Here is a 15,283-nt window from a genome sequence, read left to right as displayed (position 1 = left end):
GTTTCTTTTTTTTTCCTCATTGGTTGTAATTCATTACTGTCCTTAATTATTTTGGTGTTCAAATTTTCCTTCAAGCTGACTTCTGTGTGACGTATCCCTATTAAGTCTTTGAGTATTTCCTTATTTTTGGGCATAACAAGATCTTGTGCCTTCCATATTTCTCCCTAGAATCAACCTGAAATTCAAGGAGCCATGGTTCCTTTTTGATATTTCAGGCCAAAACCTAGATGCTAGATGTGCTCATTGCTTGGGGTGCCTTTGTTTCTAGGCTTGTTGGCAGACCTGTGTGTGTATGTTTGTTGGCAGAGCTGTGTGTGTGTGTTAACTTGCTTCAGTCACATCCAGCTCTTTGTGACCCTGTGGACTGTAGCCCACCAGGCTCCTCAACTGTGGGATTTTCCGGGCAAGAATACTGGAGGGGATTGCCATGCTCTCCTCTAGGGTATCTTCCCAGCTGAGGGATCGAACCCGTGACTCTTATGTCTCTTGTGTTGGCGGGCAAATTCTTTACCAGTAGTGCCACCTGGGAAGCTGCTGAGCCAGGAGGTGTATTTAGCTGTATTTTTCTGGGCTCCAGAGTCACTGCAGATGGTGATTTCAGCCATGAAACTAAAAGATGCTTACTCCTCGGAAGGAAAGTTATGACCAATCTAAACAGCATATTAAAAAGCAGACGTCACTTTGTCAACAAAGGTCCATCTAGTCAAGGCTGTGGTTTGTCCAGTGGTCATGTATGGATGTGAGAGTTGGGCTATAAAGAAAGCTGAGCGCCGAAGAATTGATGCTTTTGAACTGTGGTGTTGGAGAAGACTCTTGAGAGTCCCTTGGGCTGCAAGGAGATCCAATCATTCCATCCTAAAGATCAGTCCTGGGTGTTCATTGGAAGGACTGATGTTGAAGGTCAAACTCCAATACTTTGGATACCTGATGTGAATAGTTGACTTATTTGAAAAGACCCTGGCGCTGGGAGAGATTGAGGGCAGGAGGAGAAGGGGACGACAGAGAATGAGATGGCTGGATGGCATCACCGACTCAATGGACGTGAGTTTGGGTAACTCCGGGAGTTGGTGATGGACAGGGAGGCCTGGCGCGCTGCGGTTCATGGGTTCGCAAAGAGTCGGACACGACTGAGTGACTGAACTGAACACACATGTGCACCACCCTGTATATATGCAGAAGTGTATGTATGTGTGTAAATGTGTATACTCATATACTTATTTCAGAGATCATGAGTTCATACCAATAACCCCAGTTTCAGTTCATTTTTATGGGTTCTTCTTTACCTCTCCCCATTTTACATTTGTCTCTTTCACAGTAAGAACTCTGTCTCCCAGTAACATTGCCACATTTTCTACTTTCCTCTATCCTGTAATGCATTTGAAATGTATGCTTGTCCATACTACTATAAAACCAATCTACAAAAAAATTTATGATTTATTTACTGTGTTCTCTTACTAATTTAATCTTTGAATATGTAGAGTATTAACGTGTGTTCAAGTCAAAACTTCAAAAAAATATACACAGAAGTGTCACTCCCTCCCAATTCCTATCTACTCCATTCTCTTCTCTCTTTTTATATTTTGAACTTTCTTGTTTTCCAGCATATCCTTCCTATATTTCTTTTTTAGATAACAGATATATTTTCTTATCTCCTTCTTATATAAAAGTATACATACTATATGTATACTCCATGTAGCACTTTATTCACTTAACTGTGCAGATGTACTTCATAAAATCATCATTGGTTCTTACTTGTTTTTAAATGTGTGTATCTCACCTCCCATTTTAACAGTTAAATTTCTTCAAGGCTGGATCTGTGATATGCTTTATTGTTCTTAAAATCCCACCTTTACCATCTTACTTTCTGTGCAATCTTAAACAATTGCTCAACCTCTCTGTGCCTCAGCTTCTCTGTCTGGGAGGCAGGGATAATGTAGGGTTCCTGTGAAGATTTAATGTGTTAATACACACAGAGCTCTGAAAAGTACCTGGCCCATAGTAAATATACATTGTTTATAGTCCTGAAGAAGGTATCTCAGTGTGTTATACATTTAGATGTTCAATAAATACATTTACAATAAACCTTTATTTTGCTAGGTGCTAAGGAAAAAGTAATGAAAGAGACACAGTTTCTCTGCTCAAAGAGATTATAATAATAAGTTATTTAGTCCTAGTCATTCTCTGAAAGCAGTTTTCATATTGCTTATATTTTGGGTTTTGTTTATCTTAAGATAAACAATGATTAAGGATAAGGGCCTGATTACTTCTGGGAATTTATATGAGAGTCTGTATGATGCAGAGGAAAAGCAATGAAGTAAAAATCTGAGAGCGCAATTCTGATTCTTATTCTGACCCTCACATATGATGTGGTCAAATCCCATTCCTTCTTCAGGCCTCACTTTTTTTCAGCAAAATAAATGAATAAGCTGTTGCAGAAGCTAAGCTCAAAGGGGCCTTTTTATTTGTAGGTCTTCCCCAGTGGTTCAGTGGGTAAATAATCTGCCTGCAGTGCAGGAGATGCAGGTTATATCACTGGGTTGGGAAGATCCCCTGGAGGAGGAAATGGCAACCCACTCCAGTATTCTTGCCTGAAAAATCCCACAGACAGAGGAGCCTGGCAGGCTACAGTCCATGGGGTCGCAAAGAGTTGGACACGACTAAGCATGAGCCTAGAGGCTCAGATGTAAGGAAGCTGCCTGCAATGCAGGAGACCCGGGTTTGATCCCTGGGTCAGGAAGATCCCTTGAAGAAGGGAATGGCTACAAACTCCAGTACCCTTGCCTGGAGAATTCCATGGACAGGAGAGCCTGACAGACCATGGGCTACAGTCCATGGGGTTGCAAAGAGTCGGACATAGCTGAGCGACTGACAACAGCAACAAGCACTGATGAGTCTGGATCTTATCAGTGGAAGGTTCCATACTGATCTGGGTGTGGAGGGTGGCTACCTTGGTATTTTTTTGAAAAGGATGATAAATTACATTAAGTCAGTAGAATGGACTGTAATAACATCCCTTAATGTATTTATTACTAGAGAGGTTATTTTAAGTATATAACCCTACTAAAATGAGTTGAATTTATAGTATCAGTTTTCTGTTTTATATGACCTTATCTCTATTTTTCTTTTTCCATCTCACATAAATCAGTGTCTGTTTTTTCTCTCATTTTATCTCCTCAAAGAAATTGTAGAGACTTTCACATATATTTAGACTATTCTTCAACTGTTAGAATTCTTAACAGCCTCATCTCTCACTATTCTCTTCTATATAAATTTCACCTCCCAAACCTCATCTTTTACCATACTTTTCCCATATTGGCCTTGGCTCTGTTCCTTGAATATACCAATCTGGTTTCCCTCTGCTTATGTCTCTCATTGTCTAAATATTTTATATGGCTAACACCTCTTAAATTTCAGAATTCAGCTCAAATTTTGCTCCTCAGAGATTTCCTGCCCACCCAAATGGAATCTGCTTTATACTCACCCACTCTACACTTTAGCACTTCATTTTATTTTCTTCATGCTTTTACATGTTTGCTTGTTAATTGTCCTTTCGTAGTAGAATAAAGATCAGGGCCATAGTTTGTATTAGTCACTATATTCCCAGCATCTAGGACAGTATGTGCTACATATTTATAACAAATGAATGAATGTACCCTATTATCTGGTCTTACCAGTTATCTCACAGTTTTCTCAGTACACCTTGTGTTTTCTTGCTTCTAAATCTTTATATAGTTAATTATTTATTTTTTAATTTCGAAGGTTAATGCTTTAGTAGTGGGAAGGTTATAGATCAGAGCCAGATTATACCTGAGGGACTTTTGGGAGGCCCTGTATTACAGGGGAAAGAACCTTGAAGTGAATGTCGAGTACATAGATTCTACTCTAGCTCATTCGTGTGTACCCTTGGGTATAGCACCACTTATTGATCCTTAAAGGCTCAGCCCTAATACTATGTCTGTAATAAAGCCTGTAGTTCTCTCGGTTTTCAGTTGGAATGACTCTCAAGGTCTTCTTTGGATTCCTGTTGCTTGATTACAACTCTGAACACATTCTGTCTATACAAAGCCACTCAAGTGGGTCAACTCATTTAATGACAGTAAACGTTTCCTTAAAAACCTGGACTCTCTCAGTTGCAAATGACAGAAACTTAAGTCAGACTGGATTAAGAGAAAGGCATATTTATTAGCTCAAGAAACTAGAAAGCTGGGGCTTCCCTGGTGGCTCAGTGGTAAAGAATCTGCCTGCCAGTGCAAGGAGACCTGGATTCAGTCATTGGGTTGGGAAGGTCCCTTGGGGAGGGAAATGGCAGCCCACTCCAGTGTCTTGCCTGGGAAATGCCATGGACTTAGGAGCCTGGTGGGCTACAGTCCCTGGGGTCACAGAGAGTCGGACACAACCTAGCAACCAGACAGCAAGCTGAAAGGTGTTCAGGGGACTGTGGGCATACGTCAAAGGGCTGCTGAGGCGCCCAGTCTCCTGGGATGTCTTTGGGAGTTACTTGGAGCAAGCAGTGTTTGGATGGAGAATTGAAAGAAAATTGAGTTGCCTTGATTTAAGGGAAAAAAATGGGAAAGATAGTCTGGACTAAGGGAATAACATGAAAGAACAGGCACATTATCGGTCATTATTATCAGTTCATAAAGTGGAAAGTGGTGAGAGAACCTGGAGAGGTAGGTAGACTAGATCATGGGCACTTTTTAGATTATGTCAAAGAGCATGATCTAGTTGATGGGGAGCCATTGAAGAGAAGTGGAGAAATCAGCTATGGGCTTAGATAGATCACTGGTACCATTATGGAAGATGGATTTTAAGATGAGCCAAATTGGAAGCAGGGAGACCAGAGTGCTATTGCCATAAAGTATATTTGAACTCCTGTGGTGGTAACAGAGGAAGAGAAGGGGCAAATTGGAAAATACATAGGCTACCATGTTGGTGTGTGAAAAGGAAGAATCTAGAATGGCTCAGGTATTTTGGCTTGGATGACTGGTGGTTCTTCTAAAACTCAAGGGAATAAGAGAAGATGAAAAAATTAGGGGTAGGGAGAGAAAGATGACAAATTTAATTAAATTTTTTCCATGTTATACATGATACAGATGCCTATAGGATATCCTGATATGTATGTCAAGCAAGGAGTTGGAATATGTTGTTTTCAGGAGAAGTTAATGCTGGAGATAAGGATTCAGGAGTCAGCAGCAGATAGGGAATATTAAAATTACTGAGTTAGGACTGATGGAGAGAGAAGGGAGTAGGGTAAGAGAAGTAGAGAGCTATGACTGCTAGTTGATTTGAGCAGTACTGACTAGGAAGGGATATGGGGACTTTCTAGAGGGATGGGAATGTTGCGTAATTGATCTGGGTCACATAAACATAAATAAATGTGTACACATGTAACCTGTCATACTCTGAAAATTTGTGCACTTTATGTAAGTTACAACTTAGTTTAAAAAATGCCAAAGATTAGAGAATTCAAGAGGGAATGAGTGGTAATAAATGTTAAGTGTTTTATAGAGATCTGATAAGTTCAGCACTGAGAAGTTCAATGGTATGTTCGGGTGAGAACAAGAGCACTGACCTCCATTGTGCTAAAATGTTCCTGGTGGAGGCACAGTAATCTTGGTGAGCTGAATTAAATTGCTGATGGACTATATAGCCATCCCTCGACAGCCTCAGAAGCATCCTGCTTCCAGGGACCCCTATTGATAGCAAAATTCAGGGGTGATCAATTTCCCGATACAAAATGGTGTAATATTTGCTTATAACCCATGTGCCTCCTCTGCTGCTGCTGCTGCTGCTGCTGCTAAGTGCCTTCAGTCGTGTCCGACTCTGTGCGACCCCATAGACCCCACCAGGTTCCTCTGTCCCTGGGATTCTCCAGGCAAGAATACCGGAGTGGGTTGCCATTTCCTTCTCCAGTGCGTGAAAGTGAAAAGTGAAAGTGAAGTCGCTCAGTCATTTCTGACTCTTAGTGACCCCATGGTCTGTAGCCTACCAGGCTCCTCTGTCCATGGGATTTTCCAGGCAACAGTACTGGAGTTGGATGCTATTGCCTTCTCTGTACATCCTCTAGTATATGTTAAAGCATCTCTTCATTACTTATAATACCTACTAAAGTATAAATGGTGTGTATATAGTTGTAAATGCAATATAAATGCTGTTGAAGTTGCCAGCATTTGGCAAACTCAGGTTTTGCTTTTTGGAACTTTCTGGATTTTTTTTTCCTCTGAATATTTTCAGTCCATGGTTGATTGACTCTGAAGATGTGGAGCCTGTGGATATAGAGGGCTGACTGTAATCTTTTTCTTATTTAGGCAAGAAATACAGCCTATGAGTGGATCAGGACATCTCTGGCCAAACCTTTGGAAGAGAAGGAAGAAGGAGAAAAACAGTTGGAAGCAGAAAACACTGAGCAGATCAATAACAATTCAATAGAGGTAAAACGAAAACAACTAGGGCTTTTTTTTCTTTTGAGATGTGAGTATCGCAAGAGAGGGCTCTAAGCACTTTCTGTTTTGTTGTACTACTATCCATAATTTCTACTTTGTGATCCAAGATCCTAGCATCTTAGTTTCAAACTACAGGAGGCAAAGAGTGAAGAAAAAGAGACAAAAGGGTGCATATGTGTGGCATCATGAGAAGGTTCCCAGAAGCTAACATCTGACACATTTTATTCTAATTGTTTGGTTGAAACTTGGTCACATAGTCACACTTCAGGGGAGCCTCTTTTTTACATCTGTGAGCCCAGTTACAAAATTATGTAACAACTCTAGAAGAAGAGGAGGTTTATTAAAGGGCAAGTATTAGTCTTTGTTGCTTTCAAGGTGCTAAATACTTCAATATGGGAGAAGCAAGGTGGTGTCATTTCCTCTTGTACAAAAAAAGCCAAATGCTTGGACTTGTTATGCTTTGTTTTGTTTTTCCATCCAGGATATCCATGCATTTGCAATCCGGAGCCTAGCAGAACTGACTGCCTGCTCAATTGAACTTTTTCACAAAACAGCGGCTCTGGTTCTACATGGCCAGAAACAGGAAGTAATAGCCATAGAAAGGAGCAGAGCCCTTTGCCAGTAAGTGTAATAAGTGTCCCTCTAAAATGATGCATATTGCTGTAAGAGTTTTCTCAGTTTTCTTTCCAACATTTTAGAAACTTTCCTGTCAATAAGATGTTGTTCACATTGCACCATTCACATCTTTGAGGTTTATTTTGGATTTTGTTTATTTTCATTGAACCTTAACTCTGCATTAGAAATTTGCCCTTTTTAACTAACCAACTCATACTCTGAAAAACTACTTTTTTTTCAGATTATTGGCCTTAATTGGAATAGAATTTTGCATAAGTGAAAACAGAAAATAGTTCTAAGAACCTCAATTCTTTTTCTTTTTTTAAAAAAAATTATTTATTTATTTTTGGTTGTGCTGAGTCTATGTTGCTGTGCATAGGCTCTCTCTAGTTTCAGTCAGCAGGGGCTTCTTTTAATTGTGCACGGGTTTCTCATTGCGGTGGCTTCTCTTGTTACAAAGAATGGGCTCTAGGGCTTTTGGGCTCAGTAGTTATGGCACACAGGCTTTAGTTACTCTGTGGCATGTGGAATCCTCCCAGAACAGAGGTCAAGCCCATGTCCTCTGCATTGGCAGGTGGGTTCTTATCCACTGAGCCACCAGGGAAGTCCACCTGAATTCTTAATAACAATTGCTAGTTTTTGGGTGCTAGCTATGTGCCAGCTACCATGCTAAGTGAAGTAAAGTGAAGTTGCTCAATCGTGTCTCTTAGTGACCCCATGGATGGCAGCCTACCAGGTCCCTCCATCCATGGGATTTTCCAGGTAAGAGTACTGGAGTGGGGTGCCATTGTCTTCTCCATGCTAAGGGACACATGTAAATGTGTCATTTGTAATCTTTAAAACAAACTTTAAGATAAGTGATCAGTCCAGCTTTAAAAATGAGGAATCACAGACTTAAGATCAGTAAATTGCCAAGTTTTGCAGACTGGGATTTAAACCCAGGTCTAAGTTTCAAACCTTTTTTTTTTGGTTTGTTTTTTACTATATTGCTGGTTTTGAACAAAAGTTTTAAAAATAACAGAATGTAGATAGTCACAGGAAAAAAAGAAACCCTGCTGTTTTCTATAGTCACAAGAGGGGAAAAAACAAAAACCTTACTGTTTTCTAACTAAATCTCCTAATTAAATAATGAGAATTTTCATTGGGAAAAAGACATGAGTGAGAGTATCTAGTGTGTTATGATTAGAAGAGACCCTTGATGGTCTCTGGGCCTCTTCTTCACTACAGTTTTGCTGACCCTCTACAACATCCCATAAGGAGGGGGCCTAGTCTTGTTTTAAACATTCTTAGGATGAGAAGGGAAGTTGCTCAGTCATGTGCGACTCTTTGCGATCCTATGTACTGTAGCCCACCAGGCTCCTCTGTCCATGGAATTGTCCAGGCAAGAGTTCTGGAGTGGGTTGCCATTTCCTTCTCCAGTGGATCTTCCTGACCTGGGGGTCGAACCCGGGTCTCCTGCATTACAGGCAGACGCTTTACCGTCTGAGCCACCAAGGAAGCCCCATCCTTAGGATGAGGGATTCACAAATGTACAGCATCCTGTTCTTTGGGAAAGTAGCTATTTCCACTGCTTGGAATGCTTTTCCAGTCATGGCTCTTCCCCTCACTGATTTCAGTTTTCACTTCTAAGAGGTTCCTTTTTTCACCTCCAATCTAAAATGCTGTCTTCAGCCATTTTCTTATTCTTTTTTCCCCTCTAACTCTTTCAGTATCACATAGATCAGTTTAACTTCCTCAAGGTTTGGATTTATATTTTATTTATTTATTTATTTTATTTTTGGCTGCATTGGGTCTTCATTGCTGCACACAGGCTTTCTCTAGTTGTGGCAAGTGGGGGCTACCCTTCAATGCAGTATGCAGTCTTCTCATTACAGTGGCTTCTCATTGGAGATCACAGGCTCTAGGCGCCTGGGCTGCAGTAGTTGTGGCTCACAGGCTTAGTGACTCTACGGCATGTGGGATCTTCCCGGACCAGGGACTGAACCTGTGACCCATTTGTTGGCAGATGGATTCTTAACCACTTGACCACCAAGAAAGCCCATTTTGTTTTGTTTTTTTTTTTTTAGTTAAAAGTTTTATACAGTTTTTAAAGATTATCTTTAAAAAGAATAAAGATTCACAGTTATTACAGAATATTGGCTTTATTACCCATGTTGTATAGCCTGTCTTAACGCCCAATAGTTTGTACTTCCCACTCCCTCACCTACATATTGCCCCTCCCTCCCTCTCCCTACTGGTAACCACTATGTTCTCCTTGTATGTGAGTTTTCCTTTTGTTTATTTTATTCATTAGTTTGTTGTGTTTTTTTTTATTCCATATATAAGTGATATCATACAGTATTTGTCTTTCTCTATCTGACTTATGCCCTCCTAGTCCATCCATGTTGCTGTGAATGGCAGAATTTCATTCTTTTTTATGGCCAAGTGGTAGTCCATTGTGTATATATACAGCATCTTTATCCATTCATCTGTTGATAGACACTTAGGTTACTTCCATATCTTGGCAATTGTGAGTAATACTGTTATGAACATTGGAGTGCATGTATCTTTTTGAGTTAGTGGGGTTTTTTTTTTTTTTTTGGGGGGGGATATATACCCAGGAGTGGAATTGTTGGGTCATATGGTAGTCCTGTTTTTAGTTTTTTGAGAAAACTATAATATTCCCACAGTGGCTGCACCAATTTACATTCCCACCATCAGTTACAAGGGTACCCCTTTTTCCACATTGTTGCTAACATTTGTTATTTGTGTTCTTTTTGATGACAGCCATTCTGACAGGTATGAGGTGATATCTCATTGTAGTTTTCTAAAAAAATTTTTAATTTTTTAAAAATCAAAAAAACTTTGATTGGAGTGTAGTTGATTTACAGTGTTGTACTAGTTTCCGGTGTACAGCAAACTTAATCAGTTGTACATATATCCACTTTTTGTTTTAAGATTCTTTTCCCACATAGGCATTAGAGTACTGAGAGAGTTCCTTGTGCTGTATATAGCAGGTTATTAGTAGTTATGTATTTTATATATAGTGGTGTGTATACCTCTGTCCCAGTCTTCCAGTTTCTCCCTCCCCACCCTGGTAACCATAAGTTTGTTTCATCCATCCATGACTCTTCTTCTGTTTTGTAAATAAGTTCATTTGTACCCCCTTTTTTAAAGATTCCCCATATAAGTGATACCATATTTGTCTTCCTGTATCTCACTTGTTTCACTCAGTATAACATTACTGTCTTTTTGTGGTTTTGATTTGCTTTTTCCTGATACATTTTTGAATTCTTTATTTTCTTAACTCATATCACCATTTAGTGCATATTATGTATATATAAATATATCTATGTTTATGTATCTATGTATAAATGTATACATACATGACTATAAACATATACAAATACCCATCTTTTTCTATATTTATAGTCTCCCTCTTAATCAGCAAGTAAGTTAGTATTCATGAAAACTAGTACTTTGCTTGTTTACTAATATATCCCCAGTGCTCAGAAGTACCTGGCACATAGAAGCCTTTCAGTATGTGTTGAATGAATGAATAAGTATTTAGCTATTTTTCTAAATGAAAAGTAGGATCTTTCAGGTACTACCTTGTATCCTTAAAATGTATCTTAGTTATTTCCTTTGATTTAATTTGAAAGCATAGTATTTTCTAGAGAATTTTGTAGAAAAATATTTCTCTAAGGACTAAACCTTCTCTTCCTGTAGCATGGGCCTCCAAATACTTGCTTTAAAAGCTGCCTTCTTTCACATTTAGTATCAGGTGTTTTTTTTTTTTTCTCTGATAGTAGCTTTATTTTTAAAAAAAGAGAGAAAATAATAAAACAGAAAAGAACCCTCCTCTTTTCCCTTCTTTTCTAGGATAACAGTTTTGTTGTGTAAAGAATTGTCCTGTCTGTCTAAAGAGTTCACCACCTGCCTAACAACTGCTGGGGTAAGAATTCATGACTTTTATATTGGGCTAATGTCTATTTTGTTTTGTTTTTAGAATAGCTTTATTAAGATATAGTTTACATATCTTAAAAACTTGTCTATTTAAGTGTACATTTTAGTGATTTTTTAATATATTTACAGGGCTGTGTAGCCATCACCATAATCTAATTTTATATCTTTTTCATCACCTCTCAGAAAACCTCACACCATTAGCAGTCACTTACTAATTCCCTTCCCCTCTGTATACTTCTAACCTTAAGCATCACTAATATATTTTCTGTCTATAGATTGGCCTATTCTGGACATTTACTGTAAATGGGATCATTCAGTATTGTGGTATTTTGTGTCTGGTTTCTTTCACTTGTTTGTGATGCTTTAGTTGCTAGGTTGTATCTGACTCTGCGACCTCATGGACTATAGCCCACCAGGCTCCTCTGTCCATGGAATTTCTCAGGCAAGAATACTGATGTGGGTTGCCATTTCCTTTTCCAGGGGATCTTCCTGACCCAGGGATCAAACCTGCGTCTCCTGCCTGACAGGCAGATTCTTTACCACTGAATCACCTGGGAAGCCCTTCTTTCACTTAGTGTAATGTTTTTGAGGTTCATCCACATTGTATCAGTATTTCCTTTTTATTATTAAATAATACTCTATTTTATGGATATACCTTATTTCTCTGTTCATCAGTTGATAGACATTCGGATTGTCTATGCTTTTTGGTTGTAATGAATGTTGTTACTATAAACATGCATATATGTTTTTATTTCTTTTGGGTGGATAGTTAGGAGTGGAATTTCTGGGTCATATGGGAAATATAGACCATTAAGGAACTGTCAGACTGTTTTCCAAAGTAGTTGCACCATTTTACACCCCTGCCAGCAATGTATGAGGGTTCCAGTTTCTCCACATCCTTGTTGACACTTGCTATTGTTTGGTTTATTTTCTTTTTGCATTTCCTGTTGGCTAATTATGTTGAGCATCTTTTCATGTGCTTGTTAGCAACTTGTATGTCTTCATTAAAGAAATGTCATTTTGAGTCCTTTGCCTGTTTTTAAGGTTATCTTTTTATTGTTAGTTTCTAAATTGGAATGTTTATTATTTATTATTTCTTATTTATTCTGATTTTAATTATTTGTCTTTTATTATTTACGATTTATTATTGAGTTATAGGGGGCTTCCCTGTAGCTCAGACAGTGAAGAATTCACCTGCAATGCAGGAGACCTGGGTTTGATCCCCGGGTTGGGAAGATCCCCTGGAGAAAGGAATGGCAACCCACTCCAGTATTCTTGCATGGAGAATCCCACAGACAGAGGAGCCTGGCGGGCTACAGTTCATGGGGTTGTAAAGAGTTGGACATGACTGAAGGAGATGGTGAAGGACAGGGAAGTCTGATGTGCTGCCGTCCATGGGTTGCAAAGAGTCAGACGTAACTGAGCAGCTGAACAACAACATTGAGTTATAGAAGTTCTTTAGTTTTTGTAGATACAAGTTCCTTGCCAAATATATGATATGCACATGTTTTCTCCCAGTCCATGAGCTATCCTTTCACTTTCTTGATAGTGAATAGTGATAGAACCCAAATTGTCAATATTCTCTTTTATCACTTGTTCTTTTGGTATCATATCTAAAGAATCATTGCCTCACCCAAGATCATGAGGATTTATTCATGTTTTTTTCCTAAGACTTTTATGATGTGGCTCTTATGTTTATGTCTGTTATCCATTTTTTTGTGTAGGAAGTGAGGTAGGGGCCCAACTTCATTTTTTTGCGTGTGGATACCCAGTATTCCCAGCACCGTTTGTTGGAAAATTTTCCTCTTTTGAGTTGTCTTAGCCCCTTTTTGTCCAATATCAACTGACTGTAGACATGTAGATTTCTTTCTGGACTCTTATTTCTATTGCATTGATATCTTTATGCCAATGCCATAGATTACTGTAGCTTTGTAGTACAAATCAAGCAGTGTAAGTTTTCCAACTTTGTTATTCTTTTTCAAGACTTTTTTTGTCTGTCTTGGGCCCTGTGCAATTACATCTGAATTTTAAGATCGGTTTATCTACATCTAACTGAATTTTGCATCTCATTTTTGTTCTTTTATATACAATCTTCATTATATTTTGTGCTGCTTTCCTGAGACCTGTGATGAGATTGTAGACTTTGATGAGATAAGAATTCTGAAGTTTGACTCTAGTCGTAAGGACAGTGCTTTACTTAGACTGTGGTAACTCTCATATTTTGCAGTTGCCAGCCAGTAGTAGAGTTGTAGTTAAAGCTAAAGTTTTTTTTGTTTTGTTTTGTTCTGGTTTAAGGAATTGTGAAAATTTACTGAAGGTGTGTGAACTAAGGAAGATGATTCAGACATCAATAATCATGAATTGGGATAGAATCAAGGGTGTTTTAAATGGGCAAATAAAAATCACTTTGTAGTAAACCAAGCTCATCCATACAGAGAACAGATAGGTGGTTGCCAGAGTCAAGTGGTAGGGCTGGGCCACATGGGTAAAGTGAGTCAAAAGGTCCAAACTTTCAGTTATAAAATAAATAATGTACAGCATTGGGGATGTAATGTGCAGCATGATGTCTATAGTTAATAGTACCATATTACATATTTGAAAGTTGCTAAGAGAGTAGATTTTAAAAGTTCTCATCACAAGAAAAAAATTTATGTATAGTGGTAGATGTTGGCTGGTCTTACTGTCCTCATTTTGCCATGTATGCAGATGACAATCATTATGTTGTACATCTGCAAAAATACCTGCAGTTTATATCGTGTTGTATGTCAATTATACCTCAGTTTAAAAAAAATCAGCTTGTGGTAAGTCTCAGTACGGCAACAAAGTTATTCTGGACCCTTACGTTTATTTTAGTTAAGAGCATGGCCCAAACTAATTTTTCTCACTTTGAGTTTAGATTTTTCCTGTAGGGGACAATTCTGTGATATAGCTTCTTTTTTCCTCTTAGTATTTTCTTTAAAAGAATTCCTGGATTTCCTCAGGCTATGGAATGCCCTATGGTTACAGCACAGCTGCCCCTGCCTATGGTTTACCCAAGAGAATGGTTCTGTTACCTGTTATGAAATTCCCAACATATCCTGTTCCCCACTACTCATTCTTTTAGCAATTGACAGAAGCTAATTCCTATTCCAACAACAACCCAGTACATACAGAATGTTAGCAAAAAAGCCTTTTTATCCTGCTTTCTTTGAACACATACTTGATAAAAATTATTTGTAAAGAACATCTTTTCCTACTTTTTGATTTTAACAAATGCAAATTTAGTTCTCTAAAACTTGAAAACAAACAAAAAAGAAACTAGTTTTGTGAAACGGTACCTCATTTCTGGAAAATAACATACCATCCCTTCTGTTCTTTCTTTCTTTTTTTTTTTTTGTGTAATAAAGTTTTATTAAAGTATAAAGGAGATAGAGAAAGCTTCTGACATAGGCATCAGAAGGGGGCAAAAGAGTACCCCCTTTGCTAGTGTTAGCAATGGAGTTATATACTCTCCAGTGAATCCAAAGAATGTCTGGAGGTTGCAAAGACCTCACCAGACCCACTCCCATAATTTACATTTTAAAATAACAGAGTTGGCTAGAAGGTTTAATCCAAAGACTGTCCTCAGGCAGGATACATTATTGTTATATAATCCTAAGGAATGTAGAGGAAAAAAAGTTTGTCCTTTCTTCCTCCTTGAATATCCCAGACCTCTCTTTCCTTGGGGACCCCTAGACTTTTTATCAACCTGCCTAGGAAATGACTCTTCATTACCCCCTTTTCTTTTAGGAGAATTATGTTGCCTAGGGAAAAGGGGCGTCGTTCTCATTCCATAACTGCTTCCGAGCTGACAAGGGGCGTTGTCCCTAAATTGGTGAGGCAACATATTCTCCTAATCCTCATAGTGAGGATGTCTGATCCAGGGGCTCCAAGTAATAGTTGAAGGAGGCTGTGGCACCCATAGGAGCGCGGACAACTATTTGTAAATTAAAAACTTTTAGACGGTTAGAAAACCCCATTATACCGTTACAGATGTAAGGCAAATAGTCATTAAACCAAGTGAAAATCAAAATGAAAAGTCACATTATGTCCATAGTTACATCAGTCCATCTTAAGGTTGTTAGATGTCATCAGTTTAAGAAGAGGCATCACATGGGATTGTTGAAGGTATTTGCAGACTTGGAGAAAGTCTTTTCCTTGAAGTGGAGATGTCCAACACGCGAAGCCTTCCACTGATGAATAGGGGAGTGCTCCGCAGACCCAGCAGTTAGACCGATTGTGGAATGCAGCATAGGAGTGAA

The 15,283-nt window shown here is 38.7% G+C and overlaps 1 protein-coding gene across 3 annotated transcripts in view; it reads left to right on the top strand.

The window, feature by feature from the left end:
• The window catches only part of FAM114A2 (family with sequence similarity 114 member A2), a 37,055-nt gene that overhangs the window by 18,076 nt on the left and 3,696 nt on the right, over positions 1-15,283 (top strand). For all 3 annotated transcript variants that reach the window (XM_065918966.1, XM_065918967.1, XM_065918968.1), the window contains exons 10-12: positions 6,309-6,431; positions 6,925-7,064; positions 10,920-10,992. In XM_065918966.1, the coding sequence (XP_065775038.1) occupies positions 6,309-6,431; positions 6,925-7,064; positions 10,920-10,992 (336 nt within the window). The remainder of the gene's footprint in view (positions 1-6,308; positions 6,432-6,924; positions 7,065-10,919; positions 10,993-15,283) is intronic.

The sequence above is a fragment of the Muntiacus reevesi genome, chromosome 1, assembly GCF_963930625.1.
Source record: "Muntiacus reevesi chromosome 1, mMunRee1.1, whole genome shotgun sequence".
Lineage (NCBI taxonomy): Eukaryota > Metazoa > Chordata > Mammalia > Artiodactyla > Cervidae > Muntiacus > Muntiacus reevesi.
The sequence above is the reverse complement of the archived record's forward strand: the minus strand, read 5'-3'. Positions and strand labels throughout refer to the sequence as shown.